Source organism: Callithrix jacchus, chromosome 4, assembly GCF_049354715.1.
Source record: "Callithrix jacchus isolate 240 chromosome 4, calJac240_pri, whole genome shotgun sequence".
Taxonomy (NCBI): Eukaryota; Metazoa; Chordata; class Mammalia; order Primates; family Cebidae; genus Callithrix; species Callithrix jacchus.
Genome location: NC_133505.1, coordinates 106,960,139 through 106,982,732, shown reverse-complemented (window position 1 = coordinate 106,982,732; position 22,594 = coordinate 106,960,139). Strand labels below are relative to the sequence as shown.

Here is a 22,594-nt window from a genome sequence, read left to right as displayed (position 1 = left end):
TTCCTTCCCTTATAATTTACCCTATTCTCTCTATCTCTTCATCTGTATCCTTTCTGTATTCTTTATTATAAACTGGTGAACATGTTTCCCGGAGTTCTGTGAACCACTCTAGCAAATTAACCGAACCCAAGGAGGGGATCATGTAATGGCCAATTTATAGCTGGTCAGTCCAAAGTATAGATAAAAAAGCCTGGAGCTTGTAATTTGCATCAGAAATGATGGGCAGCCTTTTGGAACTGGGCCTTCAATCTGTGGGATATGACAGTATCTCTAGATAGATAGTGTTAGAAATGAATTGGAGAACACCCATCTGATGTCTGTTGCAGAAGTGATTGCTTGCTTGGTGTGTGGAAAGAAACATACACATTTTGTCACAGATGTCTTCTGTGTTGATGGTTGTGGTGAGAGGTCAGAGGAAAAACGGTTTGAGTTTTTTCCACTCTCAAGAAGGCAGGTGTAAATTCCTTGAGTCTGCCTTCCAGAAGCTCATGGATTACAGTGGAATAATAATTTTGACGTTCAGATGTAATCTGTGCTAGATCCTTTTCCACTGGTCTATTGTGGGAAGAGTTATACACGGCCTAACAAGCATTGGTTCGGTTCCACATTTTCTTTCTTTCTAAGACGGGGTTTCACCATGTTGGTCAGGCTGGTCTTGAATTCCCAACCTCAGGTGATCCTCCCACCTTGGCCTCCAAAGTGCTTGGATTACAGGTGTGAGCCACCACGCCCTGCCTGTTCCACATTTTCTAGAGAGTTATGGGTGTGCTTGTTTCATCTTTATGGGATGTTCTGGAATTTTCTTTTTGACTATACTTGTCCTTAACTAGTACTAAATATTTTTTTAGTTACTTGTTTTCCCAAGGACATTTAAAAGAAAAGTTTTCCTAACTGTGCCAAAAGTAAAATTAACACAACTTTAGTGGAGAGGATATTCTGAATATAAAGACTAACCTGCTTTATTGTTATAAGCCTGTCCAGGTTTTTTTTTCCTCCCACTTTTGGGTGGGAAACCTAGTTAGAGGAATAAGTTAGAGAATAAGGGCCCCATACAAATTTTGTTGTTTTTAGCCATTATATATTTTGTATTGTGTGAAAAGTAAATAATAAAATATGTGTTGATGTGTTTATGTATTTTATTATTTTTGTCATGCTTTCTCTATTCTGCATGCTTGAGATGTGTTTCCTAATTTGGGAACCAATCAAGGGCAGTTGCTTCTTAAGAATGAGTTAGCATCTAAGATGAACTTGTTAGGTAGAAACTGTGAATAGCTAAGATTACCTTCAAGAGTCCCTTAAGGGGACATCAGGTTGGCATAACTTACTGTCTCTCAGCATGTCCCACACAGTGATGTTTTCATCCTGACTTGGAATGTATCACAGTTTCTTTAGATGAACTGCCAGCAAAAAAGTTGCTTTGTGTTTAGTCACCACCTTGTGTGTTTCTTTAAAAAGAGAAAAAGTATTAAAAACTAGAGTTATGCAGTGTAGCAAGATGCTCACATTTTGAGATGCATGTGGTGATTAAAACAAACTAAAAGAGCAAGATTCTTGTTGCCCATCCCCCATTCACTCTGGAGCAGGTATTCAATACCTGAAATGGTAAGCAGGATCTCCAGTATTACTGTTTTTGTCTGTCTCTGCCTTCCTTTTTCTGGCCTACAGTGTTTGGTAGATTCAAGAAAGTTAAATGTATGTAGACTCTGCCGTATGAACCAATTGATGGCAATAAGGTTTAATACAAGTAAGAAATAAAAGGTTAAAATTCTCCTTAGGATTTACCATGAAAAATCACCCCTTTTTGAAGTGGCATAATGGAGGTTTTTTTTTTGTTTTGTTTTGTTTTGTTTTGAGACGGAGTTTTGCTCTTGTTACCCAGGCTGGAGTGCAATGGTGCGATCTCGGCCCACCGCAACCTCCACCTCCTGGGTTGAGGCAATTGTCCTGCCTCAGCCTCCTGAGTAGCTGGGATTACAGGCACGCGCCACCATGCCCAGCTAATTTTTTGTATTTTTAGTAGTGACTGGGTATCACCATGTTGACCAGGATGGTCTCGATATCCTGACCTTGTGATCCACCTGCCTCGGAGGTTTATGTGTGCGTGTGTGTGTGTGTGTGTGTGTGTGTGTGTATAAAATGTGTCGATGTTGGCTGTTTTCTGAGTTCTGATCTTGCTAATGTTAACAGTATCACAACTCAATTTTTAGAAAAGGCACTGTAAAATATAAATATTCTTATTCACTGTTTATTTAATCCTTATTCATTTTTCATTTTTCAAGGTGTGTTTGTGGGTACGAAGTTCTATTTTAAGTATTGAAATCTTAAATTCTAATTTTACTCCATTTACAGCCTACTCCTTCATGTCAGTGTTTTTATTCCTTAATCTGTACTATATCACTTTGACTATTTTTATCCCTTCAATAATTCTCTAGTATCCATAATTGCCAGCAACTAATTGCTGACTTTAAACTTATTAGGAAATACAGTTTGGCTGTTTTGGAGATTTTCTTATTTTTTAATGAGTCCCTTAAAAAGCATGACAAAAAATGAAAAAATGCTAGTAACTATATTTTCCTAAAGTTGCTATCAAGCAGTCAGACCCTCTTTAGAGACACAGGTTTGGTTTATGAAGAACAAACATTACAATTTTTATATGTAGTACTTCAGAATAGTGTGTACTGGAATTCTAGCTCACTGATTATTGGCTAATATCATCTCACAAAAGGAAATATGCTACCGTTAGAATAGTTTTCTCTTTATTTGGAATGTAAAAAAGGGCAGTTACATTTTCAAGACTTTCTTTTTATCTGTACATGTGTTTAATTAGCAATTTAAAGATTTGTTCAGATAGTCACAGTCAGAACTTCTGACGAACAGAAATAGGCCTTTAGGGTTTTAATTTTTACGAATTATATTTGTTCTGGGGTGTTAAATATTTATTATTAACAGATTTTTTCCTTTACATATTTGTCATGTAGTGGATCATACTAAATGTGGAGTAAAAATTAGTAAAGTAAAAATTGGTATGCAGGCCATTTTTTCTTAATTCTTATTCACTGTGATCTCATAAACCAGAAATTTTAACTATGAATGTTATGACTCATCTTTTAAGACCTCCTAGTTGAACATCTTTTTTTTTTTTTTGAGACAAGAGTTTCGCTCTTGTTGTCCAGGCTGGAGGGTTGGTCAGGCTAGTCTTGAATTCCCAACCTCAGGTGATCTGCCCTTCTAGGCCTCCCAAAGTGTTGGGATTACAGGCGTGAGCCACTTTGCCCAGTCATTGAACATCTTTTCCCTTCTTCTAGGCCTCAGCTTGTAATCACTGTCATCATTTCGGCTTCATTGTCCCACTGCCCCTGTGTTATAAAACCTTAACCCTCATTCACACCAACCTTCGTTCCCATGATACATTATTGCTACCTTAAATTGTTTGCAGTATGAGCTGAGCATTCATTGCTACCTGAAAAATCCTTTAATGGTTTGTTAATTAATTTCTTCTATTATTGTGGGTAGCAAGGTCAGACTTTTGCCTCTGTATTAGAAAAAAAGCCCATCTCATCACCTGTTAGAACAGTCTCAGCATATCCCAAAGAAAATAGGAGTCATTTTGGTGGAACAGCCTTTTACCATGTTTTCCTCTTCTCATTCACCCTCTGTTTAACCATGTTATAACCATATGCACTTTCACTCATCCTTCCTTCTGTACTCCTTCATCTATTCATGTCTCTGTAGACCTATGCTTTTGTTACCATTAGCTCCTGCATTCTCACAGATGCTACTCGATCAGTCATAGTCTTTCTCCAGAATGCTCTTTTCCTTCTCTCTTCACTCTCCCTTGATTATAATAAAATTATTATCAGCTCTAGCCTGTATTTTCAGAAACTCTTAAACTGCACTATTTCACTTCTTCCTACTTTTTCTCCTTTTCTTTCTCAGGCAGGTTCTTGAAAGAGTAGTATGTACCCATTGTAGTTATTTTTTTTTTTTTTTTCTATTTTCGTCCTTTGCATTTATCCTTCAACTCACTGAGATTTGCCTTCTACCATTTTTGGAAGCTAGTGTGCTAGTCATCTAGGACACCTCAGAGTGGCTGAATACAGTGGATTGTATCGTATCATTTGAAACCTTTTTTTCTCTTGTCATATTACTCTTTCCATATAACATCTAATTTGCAGATCACTTTCTTAGGACTCTGTTCTTAACCCTCTACCGTTTCCTCCCAAGAGGCCTTTAGGGGTGGAGTGCATGCATGGTTATTCATGCAGCTTTTAAAATGGAGTACAAAATGTTGTTTATATGTGTGTATGTCTGTTTTCTTAGGAAGAGTGTCCATGGGCTTATGTATATTTGGCTTAAAGGAATATTATGTTCATCCATGATTTTAACTATGATGAAGTAATAACACTAAATTCTGGATTTCCAGCCCATACTTCAGACAGGAAATCCAAAACGATATATTCCACTTAATGGCCCATAATTGAAATTTCCAAAACAGAATTATCTTTCCCCTTCCTGTATGTCTTCTATACATACAGACTCCTCAACATTTCCTAAGCCAGAAATTTGAGTGTCCTGCTCCTTTCTCCTCCTTCTTTACATCTTATTCCACATTGATTCTATCTTCCAAGTATACTAATCTCCTAAATCTCCATCCTGTTCTACTTTTCCCTGACTTGAGTCTGTCCTCTTTATCTTTCATTTGATTTATGGAAATAACTTTCCAGCTGATTTGCCTGTGTCCTGTTGGGTCCCACCTTGACAGTTTACCACATGTAAATCTGAGTAATTTTTCTATAACTTGTTAATTTTTTTTTTAATGATTCTGATTATCAGAATCAAAAGTGCTTAACTTGAGACATGTTGTTTGGTTTCTGCTTACATCTTTAGGTCTTATTTCATCAGTTTCCAAATGCACATCCTGTAAAGGTTTTAAAAATAATTAAGTCTGTTATTTTGGCTTTCCCCCTCATAGTTTTCCCCTTGTAATAACCTTACCTAGGTCCTTGTAAGTCTCAGCTCAAGCTAAGCTTCCTTCCTTTATATCTTAGTGCCCTCCCATCCCTTTAGATGCCCCTTCCCTGTCTTTCTACAGTTAGAGCTGCATAATTATTACAACTATTTTTCTGTCTTGCCAACCATACTGTAAACTCATCATGGAAGGCAAGTACAGTCATATGAGAGTGTTTTTCTTTTTTTAATCTCTAGAGCCTCATAAAGTACCTAATATATGATGGGTAATCTATACATATTTGCTGATTAAATGAATAACATAAGATTTAAAATTTGTTTTCTCAATTTGACATTTATACATTTCAAATACAACTTAAAGGGAATATTTTGCCTGGTACAAAATACAATGAGTTTGAAGAACTGTAAACCTTATTCACATCCAGTGTTATACACAAATACTCAAATATTTGCCTATAAATGATTTATAGGTAACAATGACCTAATGAGCTGTTACATTTTTAGTGTTGATCATTTAACCTGGTGAAGAAAATACAGCAGATAAAAATAGCAAATCTGGTAATGTGCTTTGCTTCATTCTCTTGATAAGCATAATTTGTGCTGATTATTTTGATAAGATCTTAGCTTTATTTGATGTGTTTCCAGGATTTGTTTCAAGATTGGGACTCCTTTTAGCAGTTTTAATAGTGCTGGCTTGGTAGTGGCGAATTCTCAGCGTTTTTCTGAAAAAGAGTATACCTTTCCTTCATTTATGAAGCTTAGTTTCTCTGGATACAGAATTCTTGGCTGATAATTGTTTTGTTTAAGTAGGCTGAAGATAGGGCTCCAATCCCTTCTAGCTTGTAGGGTTTCTGCTGGAGAAATCTGCTGTTAATCTGATAGGTTTTCCTCTATAGGTTACCTAGTGCTTTCACCTCGCATCTCTTAAGATTCTTTTCTTCATCGTAACCTTAGATAACCTGATGACAACGTGCCTAGGTGATGATGTTTTTGTGAGGAATTTCCCAGATGTTCTTTGAGCATCTTATATTTGGATGTCTAGGTCTCTAGGAAGGCTGGGGAAGTTTTCCTTGATTATTCCCCCAAATATGTTTTCCAAACTTTTAGATTTCTCTTCTTCCTCAGGAATACTAAATATTCTCAGGTTTGTTAACTTAACACAATCCCAGACTTCTTGGGGGCTTTGTTCATATTTTCTTTTTCTTTCTTTCTTTTCTTTTTTTTTTTGAGATAAAGTCTTGCTTTGTCACCAGGCACCAGGCTGGAGTGCAGTGGCGCAATCTCGGCTCACTTCAATCTCCACATCCTGGGTTTGAGCAATTCTCCTGTCTCAGCCTCCCGAGTAGCTGGGAGTACAGGCACACACCACCACGCCCAGCTAATTTTTGTATTTTTTAGTAGAGATGGAGTTTCACCATGTTGGCCAGGATGGTCTTGATCTCTTGACCTCATGATCGACCTGCCTCAGTCTCCCAAAGTGCTGGGATTACAGGTGTGAGCCACCTTGCCTGGCCTGTTCATATTTTCTTATTACTTTTTATTTGCCTTTGTTAGATTGGGTTAATTTGAAAATCTGGTCTTCGAGCTCCAAAGTTCTTTCTTCTGCTTGTTCAATTCTATTGCCCAGACTTTCCAGAGCATTTTACATTTCTATAAATGTGTCCATTGTTTCCTGAAGTTTTAATTGTTTCTAATTTATGCTATTTCACTGACGATTTCTCCCCTAATTTTTTGTTTGTTTGTTTCTTTTTTTTTTTTTTTAATGGCCCTAAATTGGGTTTTGCCTTTCTCTGGTGCCTCCTTGATTAGCTTAGTAACTGACCTTCTGAATTCTGAATTCAGGTAAATCAGGGATTTCTTCTTGGTTTGGATCCATTGTTGGTGAGCTAGTGTGTTTTTTGGTAGGGGCAGGTATTAAAGAACAATACTTTGTCATATTACCAATATTGGTTTGCTGGTTTCTTCTCATTTGTGTAGGGTCTGTCAGAGGGAAGGTCTAGGGCTCAAGGCTGTTGTTCAGATTATTTTTGTCCAATGGGGTATTCCCTTGATGTAGTATTCTCCCCATTTTCCTATGGATATGGCTTCCTGAAAGCCAAGCTATAGTGATTGTTATTTCTCTTCTGGGTCTGGCCACTCAGTAGGTTTGCCAGGCTCTGGATTGGTACTGGAGGTTATCTATACAGAGTCCTGTGATGTGAACTGAACGGTCTGTGCGTCACTCAGCCATGGATACCAGCACAGTATTTGGGGTGTCTCCTGGGTCCTGCAGGAACAATCTGCTTCCTTCAGAAGATCTGTGGCTTCCTGATTTATTCCTTCAGTCATTCTGGAGCAAAAGTTCATGATGTGAGGCTACACACGCTGCTCTGTCAGAGTGGGAGCTGCAGTCTAGTCCTGCCTCCCATCTGCCATGATCCTTTTTTTTCTACTCAGATTCAGGGGGCTTTAAAGTTTTCAGTTACTATAGTTTGTAACAATGTGATCTTATAACTGAATTCTAATATTAAATCTCTTCTCAGAAGTTGAGTGTATTATCTTGTTAGGGTTTGCTAGGTTTGTGAGTTAGAATAAAAATGAAGTCTTGCTTCCTACGTTTTAAAAAAGAAAAGCATAGAGGATTCAGGATATTACTGTGATATATATAAAAATGGGGAAAGTAGTGGTCCCAACTACCCCATTAATTGGTAAGACCATGCCTGAGGCACAGTATTCATATATCATATGTTTCTTGTTCTGAAGCTACATTTTGAAAGCACTAATTTGTGTCATAAAGGTAGGTTCTGAGGCAGAGTATGTTTAGTTTACTATCAGGGCCTTTCTTTAAAGACTTTTGACTAAATTTAGTTATCATGAATACATTTTTGCAGTCTCTCAGTGTGGGTAGAAAATTAAAACCCCAATGCCTTAAGCCATTGTATGCCTTATTTCATCTCTGTAGATAATATGTACAATGTACATACATACTATGTACAATTCTTGGAATAATTGAGAAAATGTCAAGTCACTTTCAGTAAGGGACTTGTATTCTCTTACAGACCCCAGTTGAGAAAGACTGGTAGGAGCCAGGCTATGCACTGAATTTATGCTATGGATTTCTGTCACCCAGGCTGAGTGCAGTGGCACGATCATGGCTCACTGCAGCCTTGACCTTCCGGGCTCAAGCACTTCTCCCACCTCAGCCTTCTGAAGACCTGGGACTACAGGCACGTGGCACTTGCCTGGCTTTAAAAGTTTTTTTTGTAGAGTTGGGGGTCTCACTATGTTGCCCAGGCTGGTCTCAAACTCCTGGCCTCAAGCGATGTATCTGGCTTGGCCTCCCAAAGTGCTGGGATTACAGATGTGAACCACTGTGCCCAGCACGCAGTCCATGGGTTTCTTAATAGATGAATTTATTCCTTGGCCATTATTGACTTGAGACAAAATTAAGTGATGATTTAAGAATAAAAGATATCGGCTGGGCCCAGTGTCTCATACCAGCACTTTGGGAGGGTGAGGCAGGCAGATCACAAGGTCAGGAGTTTGAGACCAGCCTGACGAACGTGACAAAACCCCATCCCTACTAAAAATACAAAAATTAGCCAGGTGTGGTGACACACACCTGTAATCCCAGCCACTTGGGAGGCTGAGGCAGGAGAATCACTTGAACCCAGGAGGCAGAGATTGCAGTGGAGCCGAGATTATGCCCCTGTATTCTGCCTGGGCAACTCTGCCTCAAAAAAATAAAAGAATAAAAGACATCGTCTTTGAGATAGTGGTTCTCAACTATAATCCTGGACCTGCTGTACCATCGGCAGACTCGCTGAAAATGTAAATTCTCAAACCCCATCTCAGGGCCATCTGATCTACTGAATGGAATATTGGTGTGAAGAGGGTAAGGTGGTAGGGCTCAGCCAGTTTGTTTTTCAAGAAGCCCTCCGGGTAGTTTTAATACAGAATAAAGTTTGAGAATCTCTGCTCTATACTGTCCCTTGACTCTTGCTTTCATTTTTTTCTTCCAAATGCTCCAGGAAGTATGTTATCTAGTGTTAGACAAATCCAGATGTGATTCACTGAATCATCTTATTTTCATACATGGTCTCCTGAATTCATTCCCAACAGGTAGTTGTAATCTGAAGACAGCTAACTTAGGAGTTTATTTTTAAGTTGGATCATTTGACTTCTCTGTTTAAAATTCTCTGGTGTGATGTAGAGGGTCCAACTGGTTTTTCCCCAGCTGTCCTCATACCAGTTCATTACTGATTTGCAGTGAAATCATGTCTGTTTTTAATGCCTCATTTTTTTGTTTCTGATTTGTAACCTTAACTATTTTGCTCAAAGAATATGACCTCTATTAGGGGTCGGTAAACAGATTTGGTCACCCTGAGCCCAAGAATGGCTTTTACACTTTTAAAGTATCATAAAAAGGAAAGAATATATGGCAGTGACTGCATGTGGCTTGCCAAACTTAATTTTTTTTTTTTTTTTTTTTTTTGAGAGCTTCTAACTTTATCATCCTGGCTGGAGTGCAGTGGCGCAATGTCAGCTCACTGCTGTGTCTGTCTCCTGGGTTCAAGTGGTTTTTGTATGTCATCAGTCTCCTGAGTAGCTGGGATTACAGGCGCCTGCCACCATGCCTGGCTAATTTTTGTATTTTTAGCAGAGATAGGGTTTCACCACGTTGAACAGGTTGTTCTCAAACTCCTGACCTCAGCTGATCTGCCCGCCTTGGCCTCCCAAATTTGGGGGATTAGGTATGAGCCACTGTCCCTGGCCTAAACCTAAATTTTTACTACTTTCTTTTTGTATAAAAGTTTACTAATTTCTGACGTACACTTACTCTTTGTAATTTGTTGAGACTTGCTTTATGGCCCAGTATACATAGACGATTTTTGAAACTGTTCAAGTGTACTTTAGAAGAATATGCATTTTTTAAAATCAAGTTCAGGTTTCCATATTTGTTCATTAAATCAAACTTAGTAATTGTACTTCTCAGGTTCTCTATATCTTTACTGATTTTTTTTATTTTGGAGGGAAGGTTGACTTGAGCTGTTAATAATTGAGGTCTTTAAACTTTTACTTTGATGTTAGACTTGTCATTTCTGCTTAAAGTTTATTTGTTTTATTTAGATGACTATCCTAGCAGTGCATAGAAATTCAGGACTCTATGTCTTCTTAGTGAGCTTTATCTTCTCTTATGTAGAGAGTTTTTTTTTTTGTTTTTTTTTTTTTTCTTGTTTAATCCCTCCCTAATACCTCTTGTTTTGAAGCCAAATTTGTCTGATCTGATATTTTTGATATAACCACCAGCTACATTTGGTTATTTACAGGAAGATCTTATCCTGTCTCTTAACTTTCAGCCTTTCCTGTCCTATGTTTCTAGTGTAGCCCTAGTGTTTCACTTCTTTGTTGTTTTACAGTTCATCCTGTCAATCTTTCGAGAGGTAAGCTTAATTTGTATTTATTGTGATTATTGATATATTTGGATTTGCTTTTATTTATCCTGCATTATCTGTACTTAGTCCATTTGTGACAGCATGCATGGGTTATTTCTTCAGGTCTCTTCTGGGTCATCACTTTTATTTTCAGCTGTTGCTTAACCCATCTGTTGGTTGTTTTTAAATTTAATAAGTATATATTTTTATTTCTACAAGTTATATTTTCAAATCAGCCTACTCATATTTTATTATTCATTAGTTTAAAAATTCTATTGTAGTTATTATAGTTACTTTGTATCTGATTATTCTAATATATCAGTCAGAAATTTTTCCAAGTATTACCCTTTCTGATAACTTCAAAAATATAGTAATCAAGAGGAACAGCAGGAACAGAGAATAGTCTGATACATACTGTATGTCTTCCCTTTCCCAGTTCTTTCCTTTCCACATTGGACATTTTGGCATAGGTAATTCTTAGTTGTTGGGGAGCTGTCCCCTGCATTGTATGTTTAGTGGCATCACTGGCCTCTATCCATTAGAAACCAGTAGTCCCTTTTCCCCTCCCTTACAGTTGTAACACCCAAAATATCTCAGATATTGCCAGATGTCCCATGTGGGGCAAAATCATTCCTAACTGAGATGTTTTAAAGACTAACATAGCTTATGTGACATTCTTCAGGGAGCCATGCCTTATAAATCTGTAGATAGTAGTTGTATTACAATAAGCAATCTTAAACTAGTATAGTCCTCCAAGAGTATTTCATAGTAATGGTAAATATTAATCTTTTTACCTAGAAGTTGCTTAGTCATCAGTGTGTTAAGAAGGAGATTAGACCAAGCCATCTGAATTATCTTTTTCCCTATATGATCTTCCCCCTCATTAGCTGTTTTCTTTTCTGGCCTGTTGTTCCGTCTGTTGCCATTTTCACCTTTTCTTCATTTTTCTTCCATTTATTCATTTAACAGATAATTATTCTAGTTCTGTTCTCCATTTTCTGGGTAGATTAGTAAAATAGAAGTCTTTCTGTCATGAAACTTACTTTCTATGGGGTGAAACAACACAAACATTAGTAAATACACAAAGTGTCAAATATTACTTAGTGCTATAAAGAGAATTAACATTTGGGGCTTTGACAGACAATGACTGGGTTGCCTGATTTAGATGGGGTGGTCAGGAAAGGCTCCATCTTAGGAGGCATCTTTTATGCCAAGAGTTCAGTGTGAAGCCAGCTGTACGAACATCAAGGGAAACCATTGCAAGCAGTGGTAACCACCGGAAAGTGGTGTAATTTGAAATCAGTGAGCATAAAACAAAATTAAAGAAAAAGATGAACAAGTGGTTTCATCTCTTTCAGTATAATTGGCAGTAGTAATACAGTGTTTGAGGCTTGTACATGGGAATCTACAGAACACATTTTGAGGAAATGTTTGTTTCTTTTTCCTTTCTGCAACAATAGCTAATGCTTCATAAAAACAAAAAAAAATTCATGGATAGAAAATAGGTCAGGAAAATTTTTTTAACATTTATAACAATTGCTTTTTAACTATTTTTTTTCTCTTATATAGGTTAATTTGTTGAGTTTGATTACCTCTGCTACCTCTTCTGAACAGATAAATATCATCTTGTTTTGTTTCAGTTTCAGGTTTCTTATTGTATGGATCACTGATTGAATAATAGATGGCTTTACCTCGTCTCACAGGAGCCTTGCGTTCCTTTTCAAATGTCACCAAGCAAGATAATTATAATGAAGAAGTGGCTGACTTAAAGGTAGATTTATTAAAGGTAGAAATGTTGAACGTCATTATAAACATAGACTGTGGACAACTATTTGACATTGTTTTTCTCCATTCTATGTGCTTAACATGGAAGTTTTATCTTCTTTGGTATGAGACGAAGATGGAGAATGTGAATGTTGTTGTTTCATATGGAATATGTTAGGCCCCTATAACCATATTGTCAAGGGGAATAATCTGAACTATGATAATTGGATCTTTTATTAATGTTTCTGTTGTTGTTCAGCTCCCTATTATAGTTATTTTTGTAACTTAATCCTGTAATTTACCTCTAGATCATCTGAGTAAGTTTTTAGGTCTCTGGCAAAATTCTTATCAAATGAACAAAAGCAGTGTCTGTACCTAATCATGAAAAATGTGAATATTAATCTCTTGAACTCAAAGGCTGATCTCATAATTGACTTGTCTTGTCATTAAAATTGGTAAGAAAAGCATTTAAGACTTAAGAAGCATTGTCATTTTAAAAGCTGTGTTATGACTAAAATTTCAGAAATAAATTTTAGTAAGAAACAAAAATGTATATGTATCTGGACTGTTTTGACATTTACAGTAAAGGCTGACCCCTGCTTTACTAATTATGGTATGGAAAAGTTTTCTTATGTGAGTTAATTTTATGATAAATAATACTAATTTTACCCTTCTTACAAATATAGGTAAATCTCACTAGGGCAAAAATGGGCAATTATCACTTTGGAAGAACATTTTTGTTTTATTGAAGGAACTTCTTTAGTCTCTTTTCTGTGTAGTTTAAATTACTACATTTTCTGAGTCACAAACAAGGGCATGAGGTTTGGCAAGTAATTTCCTCTGATGGATAAACTTATATAAGTCTTATGAAAGTATAAAATGAATTATATATGTAGTTACAAGTTTAATATTATGGAAAAAGTAAAAGGATATGATATCAAGACTTCCAGAAAATTCTAGACATGTACTTACAAGATACTTAAAGGAGAGATTCTTAGAAATGTCTCTGAATGTGGTGTATTAGCTGCACAGAATAACAAAATACTGCAGATTAAGTGGCTCAAACAACAAAGATTTATTTTCTCATAGCTCTGGAGCTAGAAGTCCAAGATCATTTGGTTTCTTCTGAGGCTTCTCTGTGTGGCTTGCAGATAAGGCAGCTTTCCTGCTGAGTCCTCACATGATTTGTCCTCTGTACAAGCACATCCCTGGTGTCTCTTTATGTGTTGAAATTTCTTTACAAGATCAGTTAGATAAGATTAAGGCTCAACCCAATGGGTGTATTTTAACTTAATCACCCCTTTTAAGGCTCAATTTTCAAAGATAGTCACATTCCGAGGTACTGAGGTTTAGGGAATCCACATAGGAATTTTGAAGGGACATGATGCAGGCCATAATATACAGATTCTGATCAATTAGTAGATGTGATTATTTCACCACTATGATGAACAGACCAACTTTTAATCTTTAAATTACTGTACTTTCTTCCAGAATGTGATTTTGAAGTATATAAATCTGTTTGAAAAGCCACAAGAAACAAAGGAGTAGAAGCTGTAGCCATTCATATCATTTTAATGTACTTTGAACATCTTTGAAATTATTTATCTCTAGGGCTGGGCGAGGTGGCTCACACCTGTAATCCCAGCCCTTTGGGAAGCTGAGGCAGGTGGATCACTTGAGTTCAGGAGTTCATAACCAGCCTGGCCAGCGGCCTGAAACCCCATCCTACTAACAATACAAAAATTAGCTCGGTGTGTTAGTATGCAACTGTAATCCCAACTACTCAGGAGGCTGAGGCAGGATAATTGCTTGAACGCAGGAGGTAGAGGTTGCAGTGGGCTGTGATCGTGTCACTGCACTCCAACTGGGCAACAGCGAGACTCTATCTTAAAAAAAAAGAAATTATCTCTAAGTTGCTGAAATTTGCAGGAAATATAATGACAGCTTTCATATGATAAATGTCACCAGGAAAGGGCAAATGTTTTAGAATCTTAGCCATAGTGTTGTGAATTTTAAAGGCCTGAAGCTATATCAATTCTATGTATGAAGAAATGAACCATGTAATATAGTATATGAAATCTGGCCCTTTTCTGTTTTTTGAAAAAATTCACTTTAATTGCTGACTCCTTATTTGAGTCTATTGTAGAATGATAACATTGTTTCCTAGTAGGTTAAAAGTTTGTTGCTAAAAGTCCTTATGCAGTTTTTTAACTAGTAGTTTCACTCAAAGATTGATACTAGGAAGGAGATTTGTAACAGGTTTTTGATAGTTTTCCTTTTCTCTAATGATACAAAATTTTGTTCAACAGGAAACAGTTTACCTTCTTGACAATAGTGACTGTTTTACGTTGTTCACAACAGCTAAACAAGCGTATATTGTATAGTTAATTAATGTTGCTATCTTAAACTTGAATTATTTTCTCTCCTCACCTCCCCAAGGCCCTTTGCAAGTTATTCTGTATTAGAGATATAATAGAAGATTTTAAAATTTAAAAGTGTATAAGGGCTAAGAACATTTCCCATCTTATTTATTCCTGTAAACTTTTAAACATTTTTTCCTCCCTGAGGAAGGAAAGTAGTATATATGATGAGCTTCATTTTAATATAGCTTTTTATCTCAGAAGCTGTTCAGTGTATACAGAAGTAAGGAGCCAAATAAGATAAACCTTAATATGCTTATGACCCCATGGTAACAACTTAATTCATTTTGTGAGCAATCTTATTTCATCTCTGCCCTTGCCCATTCTCCTTCCCCTCCCCCAAACTCAGATTTGCTAGCCTCATTTGAAATTAAAAAAAAAAAAAAAATGTAGGCAGGGAATTATGCACTTTCTTTTCTTTTCTTTTCTTTTGTTTTTTTTGAGACGGAGTTTCGCTCTTGTTACCCAGGCTCGAGTGCAATGGCACGATCTCGGCTCACTGCAACCTCCGTCCGCCTCCTAGGTTCAGGCAATTCTCCTGCCTCAGCCTCCCGAGTAGCTGGGATTATAGGCACGCACCACCATGCCCAGCTAATTTTTTAAATATTTTTAGTAGAGACAGGGTTTCACCATGTTGACCAGGATGGTCTCGATCTCCTGACCTTGTGATCCACCCGTCTCGGCCTCCCAAAGTGCTGGGATTACAGGCTTGAGCCACTGTGCCTGGCCGATACATTTTCATCTGTCTAACCAATAGTAAAATTACTGCTTTCTACCTGACCGACTACTTTGTTATTTGGTTCAAAAGCTTCATGAGTTTTCAAAGCCAGAGGTCTAAAATAAAATTTTTATTGTGCTCTGTGGTCAGTTCTTGAGAATGGAAAGATCTGTAGTCTCAAATATACAAAAGCCTCAGAAGAAACCAAGCTTGTCAACACCTTCATTTTGAACTTCTAGCTCCAGAACTGTGAGAAAATAAATTTCTGTTGTTTAAGTCAACTAATAGAAAAGAGTGTGTATAGAAAAGAATCTTTGAAATGCCTCACCTAGTCTAGGATCATGCTTAAGAAAGCAATGCTGACTTGCATATATTTGAACCTATCCTCATTTAATTTCTATAAATGCCTTTAATCAAAAAGCATGACATAAAGCTCTTCTTTATATACATTATATAAGTGTAAATAAATATAGTCTAAGCTTTATTAAATATAGACTAAGCTATATTAAAAACAAGCGGTTAGAAAAGTGGCAAGACACGTGTGTGATATTATCAGTAACAATAATAATAATGTTACTATCTGGATGTTGAACTTTTTACTTTGTTCTGTGATAAGATTTTATGAGTATGCAGTGTAATTAAAACCGTAAGAAGGACTGGGCGCAGTGGCTCATACCTGTAATCCCAGCACTTTGGGAGGCTGAGGTCAGGAGTTTGGGACCAGCCTGACCAACATGGTGAAAACCCATCTCTACTAAACACAAAAAATTAGCTGGATGTTGTGGCTCATGCCTGTAATCCCAGCTACTTGAGAGGCTGAGGCAGGAAAATCACTTGAACCCAGGAGGTGGAGGTTGCAGTGAGCTGAGGTTGAGCTATTGTTGCACTCCAGCCTCGGTGACAGTGAAACCCGTCTCAAAAAAAAAAAAACAAAATTCTGTAAAACGAGCTTTTATTAAACATATCTTTTAAACAAATGAAAATCTACAAAAATCCATTTAAGTAGAACTTGTTTTTTGATTAGTCAGTTTAGATGTTAATAGATACATCTTTGAATTCTCGTGAGCAGTACCAAGTTGTATAAAATAATGCAGAATATATGTAATCAGTGTTGGAGTTGAGAAGAACTTTAACCTGTATTTTTCTACTCTATTATGATCTCTATTTCAGATAAAGCGATCTAAACTTCATGAACAAGTTTCAGATTTGGGTTTGACATGGAAGAAGATAATAACATTTTTGAATGAAAAAGTGGAGAAGAGTAAAATGCAAAGTATAAATGAAGACTTAAAAGATATATTACATGCTGCAAAACAAATAGGTATAGTTTTTTTTCTTCTCTTTCCTTTTTTTTTTTTTTAAGGAGAACCAGTGAAGTTCAAAAATAGATTTCTTATAAGCAACATACTATGTAAAGGAAAGCTAAACTTTCTAGGCATAAGTATTCATAATTATGAAAGACAGTCCTGGCCGGGCATGGTGGCTCATGCATCTAACTCCAGCACTTTGGGAGGCCGAGGCAGGCAAATTGCTTTAGTCCAGGAGTTCAAGACTAGCCTGGGCAACAAGGCAAAACCCCGTCTTTACTAAAAATACAAATGAAATAAATTACCTGGGCATGGTGGTGTGAACTTGTAGTTCCATCTACTCGGGAGGCTGATGTGGGAAAACTGCCTGAGCCTGGGAGGTTGAGACTATGGAGAGCTGAGATTGTGCCACTGCACTTCAGTCTGGGCGACTCCAGTGAGACCCTGTCTCAAAAAGAAACAAAAAGACAGTCCTTATCTATCAATGAGCTTAGGATAGAAAGTGACAGGCTAGAGATAGGCAGAAGTTAAAAAAAAAAAAAAAAACAACAACTACTATCAAGCATGAAGGATTTGTAGGAATTTAGGGTTTGAAAACCACTGTTGATTAAAATAAGGATAAAGTAAATTACAATTTTAATGTAGCTCTAAGGAAGCTTAAAAGCCATGTAGCTCAGTCTCTTATTATAGATGCCTACCTAATGCACGGTCAATAACAGCACTTAAACTATACTTTGACTGCTACTGTTCTCTCCCGCACTAATATTCTTATCAATTGATAAGTATTTGAAGGTAAAATGCAAAGTATAAATGAAGACTTAAAAGATATATTACATGCTGCAAAACAAATAGGTATAGTTTTTTTTCTTCTCTTTCCTTTTTTTTTTTTTTTTTTTAAGAGAACCAGTGAAGTTCAAAAATAGATTTCTTGTAAGCAACATACTATGTAAAGGAAAGCTAAACTTTCTAGGCATAAGTATTCATAATTATGAAAGACAGTCCTGGCCGGGCATGGTGGCTCATGAATCTAAATCCAGCACTTTGAGAGGCCGAGGCAGGCAAATTGCTTTAGTCCAGGAGTTCGAGACTAGCCTGGGCAACATGGCAAAACCCCGTCTTTACTAAAAATACAAATGAAATAAATTACCTGGGCATGGTAATTTTTAAACCCTAAATTCCTACAAATCCTTCATGCTTGATAGTAGTTGTTTTTTGTTTTTTTTTTTTAACTTCTGCCTATCTCTAGCCTGTCACTTTCTATCCTAAACTCATTGATAGATAAGGACTGTCTTTTTGTTCCTTTTTGAGACAGGGTCTCACTGGAGTCGCCCAGACTGAAGTGCAGTGGCACAATCTCAGCTCTCCATAGTCTCAACCTCCCAGGCTCAGGCAGTTTTTCCACATCAGCCTCCTGAGTAGATGGTAATTGTAATCTTATATACTAACTCAGGTTATTTTTCCAAAGTTGAAAACCAAACTAAATGAAACAAATAAATGACTGGTAAAACCTCTGTGTATAATTAACACCAGTATAGTTCTAGATTTTCCAAATTCAGCAGGTTTCTATCTATAAAAAGTCCAGACTTCTACTCTGGTCTTATATGATCTGGCCTCCCCCTTTCTCTCTGACCTCACTTCATTCTTGCCTTCACTACTGTGTTTCAAATACTTGGCTTTCTTCAAATTCCTTGAACCTATCAGGCTGGTACCTGATTTGGGTCTTTGCACATGCTGCTTTCTGTGTTGGGAATGCTCTGTTCCAAACTTAATGATGGTAGATCCCTTTTTGTCATTTTAAACTCACCTAAAAAATTATTTCCTTAATGGTCTTCACTCCAATAAATTGTTACCCAATCACTCTTTATCTTGTAACCATTCATAACATTTTCTCCATAACATGTATCACACTGTCTGACATTTTGCTTGTTTATTGCCACTCTGATGTAAGTTTCATGAGAATAGGATCTTATTCTTGTTAAACTTTCCATCTTAAGTGCTTACACTAGAACCCAGAATATTTTAGGGTCTTAATAAAAATTAATTTGTTAAATAAATGAAAAAAAATTCTCAGGTAATTCCTTGGTAGAGAGACAATTTGGATCCTTACCTTACCATGTGCTTGCTGGTTGGCAGTTTTATTCCATATACCAGCTCTGGAGTGTGTTTGTTACATCTCATAAATGTGAAAACTTTCTTATGATCATCAAATCTTTAAATTTTTTTTCAAATGTGTTATTTTTTAAAAATATGTCACTTAACTACATTGGTTTATAACCTAGTATAATATTTAATAGAATGTCTTCATTGTTTTAAGTTGTGAAAGTATAAAATATCTCATATATTTGTAAAGTTAGATCTTCAAAAGTTCAAGGACATTAGTAAAAAATGAGTTTGCTTAAGCCTAGGGGAAGTATAGCACATTTTGATGAGGTTTGTAATAGTATTTGGTATAGAATTAGACTTTGTATTTTAAGAATACAGAGGCAATTAGGTTGTTTGAAAAATAGTGGTGAAAATGCGGTCTTCCACATCACCTTGGCTAGCCCTTCCGGTCTTCATTACATTTTCATTTGTAAGATGTTGGGGCCACCACAATCTGAATAAAGTACTTTTCAAAAACTATACAGAATATCCTTCCTCTTCTTGAGTTACATTATAAAAATGCCTCAGCATACTGGGCAAAAATGTAATGACATATTGAGCTTATTCAATCCATGACTAAGTTATTTCTTTACATAAATGATGTGGAATTTAAGATTAAAAAAAAAACTTTAGATTTTTTTTCCTCTAGATATCTCTGGCCACAAGTCAAAAAACATTGTTTTAAATACCAGTCATTAAATGTAATCCTAGGGATTGCACCTGTGGTGAAATAAATATCTGATTTATACTTAGGGACTGAACACCTGACCTGTATGTTTAAGGGATTATTTTGAGATTAATGTCTCAAAAGAATATTTCTCAGACAAATAAGCTCTTAAGTTGGGTGCAGGCAAATTCTAAATCTGTTATACCCACTTTTAAATGCCGTACTTAAGTTGAATAACTATTAGCTTTAGCGAAACTTAAGCTGAGTAGTAGTCAGCTGTCCTTTCTGGATGAAAATGCTTATACTGGAAATGTTATTAAAATTACCATCTTTGAAAAGATTATTCTGGTGTGGAAAATGTCCCTGTCATTGCTCTTATATTTCTCTTCTAACATAGATAATTTTGGCATAATTGTATTAAAAAGGTTAAGCAAGAGAATAAAGAGAAAAATTATATTTCTCTTGAGTATAATATTATGAGACACTTAAGGCCATGCATATTGTTTAATCTGAACAATTGACATTAAGCTGGAGGAAATATCAGAGGACACCTTGTCTAATGCCTTCATTTTTGTATGTGAAGAAAACAGGGTCCATTAAGGTTAAGTGAATCCTCTGGTTTGTATGTATTAAAAGTAGGCCTAGATCCAAATTCTGAAATAGAATATGATAGAAATCCTAGATTTTTACCTTTCCTTTCCTTGTAGTTAGAGGTCATGTCCTATTAAGTCTACTTTTCAGCTGTTCTTAAATTTACTCTGTATATTTACCATTGCCCCATTTCAGCCTTTAACCACCTCATGTCTGAGCTACTTCAGTCCTTATTTCTTTCAGCCTTCCTTTCTCATCCACCTTCTTCATTGTCACTACAGTGGTCTTTGTCAAAGCAAAGCTCACTTTTATTTCTAGCTTACCTTTTAGATCAAATTCTTTAGAATGATACATAGAACTCCTTTATGAGTTGACACGATTTACGTTTTCATCTCTTTGTCATTGAATCACATGAACCTTTATGCCAACATATGCAGTGTTTACTGTCTGAATTTCCTGAATAGTGCATACTGTTTTCTCTCTCTTTTATGTGTTAAAATAACTTTCCCCATTGTATTCTACTATTCATACTTTATTAGAGTACTTTTCTTGTTTCATAATTATTTTCCTGTCTTCTCCCTTCATAGTAGTAAAGTCTCTGATAGACTGAATGCTTTGATGTTACAGGGATTATAGGAATTACAGCATATTTCTACTTCATTGCCTAATGTGCTACAAGGGATCAAGTAGATGTTCAATAAACAAATGAAGTTTTGAGAATCTAACTCAAAGTTCTTCATGGTCTTTACTACCTGTAATGCTGACATGTCTTACAAGTGGCAATTTTTTGTCTTTTTGTTATTTTTAAGTATTCCTCCTCTTGCCCTCAACCCCAAAATTTACATTTGGTGTATTTCTATACCTTTTTACAATTTGATTCTCCCCTTAAGATTATTTTAATAATAAAATTTAGTTTTAGGGAGAAAATGTATAAATTATTTAAAAATAGTGTTCTTGGTCTTTATGTATTCAAATATTCATTGTAAGCATAGCTGTCTCCTTCATGAATGCTGAAGGATTATAATCATATTTACCTATATTTTGTTGGCAAAGAAACTTTGCCATATTTTATGTGCTCTTAAGTATAAACATTTTTGAAAATAAGTGAAGATTGAGACTAGCAGTAAGTAAAATGCATGTATCTGTTACTTAAGAATTTAAATCATCATTTCATGAGTCTAGTAAGATTTGCACAGTGTAGACAGAAACTAAGATGGAGGTCAAGAATAGTAGACAGGTGGGTAGAAAGACCCTACCATTCCTTAATCAGCTCTCTAACTGAGTATCTCTCCAACAGCCAGAACAGAATGTTTGAAGTAGTCTGAGAGTGTACTGATCTGATGATTTCACTCTAATGTGGATACAGATCAAGACTCAGCCATAATGGAACTAGTTTCTTTCACTGTTCAACTTACTTTGTCACACAAAGACCTGTTTGTTTTGCTTTTTCTAATTTGTAAGATCTGATTTATATGAGTTGTAACTTTTTTATGCACCTTACCTTTAATAACTTTGTCTTTAATAAAAGTAAGATTCAAAAGGTAAGTTGGACAGGATTGGCTTACAAAGTGTGGTTTAGGGCATTTGTGAATCCATTATAGTTTGTGAATTGTCAAGGAAGTAGAATTTTGCTTTTAAAAAATGAGGAATCAAAATCCAGGGTAGAAAGTCATTTATAAAGCAATGACTGAATAGGAACTATAAAAATATATTAGCAGAATCTGGCAATTTTGCTTATGGACGTAGTGGTAGACATTTAGAATTATAAAGGCCTGTTAAAGGGTTATAGCAGTATTTGTGACAATTATTTTGAAAACTGCTGATTGCAAAAGAGTTCAAAGAGTTTTACTTCCCACAAGGTGGCAGACAGGGTAATGTGGAAAAACCCTCTACAGAGAATACCTAGAAAAACTGCAGAAGACAAAGTCTGTTTGACAGTATCAGAGAAGTACCAAAGCAGTGAAGATTTTGGGGGCCAAGATGTGGAAGCAGAAACTAATCCAGAAAATGTGATCCTGGCATTTGGGCCACTTTTTCCTAGAAGTGACTTGTCCATTCCAGAAGAGGAGGCTGGATGGAAAAGAGGATGAGAAGATGAGCTTTTGACAGATTCAGTGGACTAAGATGACAAAAATGATTAAAATGGACAAAAGAGGAAATAGAAAATCTGAATATTTGACTATTAAAGGAATTGAATCTGTAATTAAAAACCTTAACTCCAAAGAAATCTATGTTATGATGGCTTTAATGGAGAATGTCATTTAAAAAGATATGAGAGTACTGTTGTAGATTAAAATAGGTTAAAGGCATATAATAATCAGATGTAATGTATGATTCTTGACTTTGAATCAGAAAAAAATTACAGGTATTTTTGGGGCAATTGGGGAAATCTGAATATGGGCTGGACATCATTAGGTAATATTAGATCTCAGATGTGACAATGTTGTAGCTATGTAAGAGGATATCCTAAATCTCAGGGGAAGTATACTGCAGTATATATAATGAAATCTCACAAAAATTAAAATGTACAGTCAAATGGGCCAGCAAAAAAAAATAGACACATGATGTGTTTATGATACATACACTCAAATGTTTACAATGAG

The 22,594-nt window shown here is 36.0% G+C and overlaps 2 protein-coding genes across 19 annotated transcripts in view; one reads left to right on the top strand and one right to left on the bottom strand.

Moving 5' to 3' along the window:
• ASCC3 (activating signal cointegrator 1 complex subunit 3) overlaps window positions 1-22,594 on the top strand; it is a 369,134-nt gene that overhangs the window by 2,454 nt on the left and 344,086 nt on the right. For 12 of the 13 annotated variants that reach the window (XR_013534438.1, XR_013534439.1, XR_013534440.1 and 9 more), the window contains 2 exons: window positions 12,023-12,153; window positions 16,455-16,605. Coding sequence is in view for 5 of the 13 variants with exons in the window: in XM_002746863.7 (XP_002746909.4) it covers window positions 12,064-12,153; window positions 16,455-16,605 (241 nt within the window). In the remaining 8 variants the exon portion in view is untranslated. Of the gene's footprint in view, window positions 1-12,022; window positions 12,154-16,454; window positions 16,606-17,383; window positions 17,444-22,594 lie in introns of those variants that run through there. The other variant, XM_035296385.3, reaches the window with a different exon arrangement.
• Window positions 1-22,594, bottom strand: part of LOC118152928 (uncharacterized) — a 68,095-nt gene that overhangs the window by 38,573 nt on the left and 6,928 nt on the right. The window contains exons 3-4 of one of the 6 annotated variants that reach the window (XM_054254293.2): window positions 16,897-17,035; window positions 13,122-14,028 (exon numbers count right to left, since the gene is read on the bottom strand). The exons of 3 other annotated variants lie outside the window; for them this stretch is intronic. In XM_054254293.2, coding sequence (XP_054110268.2) covers window positions 13,930-14,028; window positions 16,897-17,035 — 238 coding nt within the window. In that variant the 3' untranslated portion in view covers window positions 13,122-13,929. Of the gene's footprint in view, window positions 1-13,121; window positions 14,029-16,896; window positions 17,036-22,594 lie in introns of those variants that run through there. 2 more of the 6 variants (XM_054254291.2, XR_013534447.1) reach the window with 2 other exon arrangements.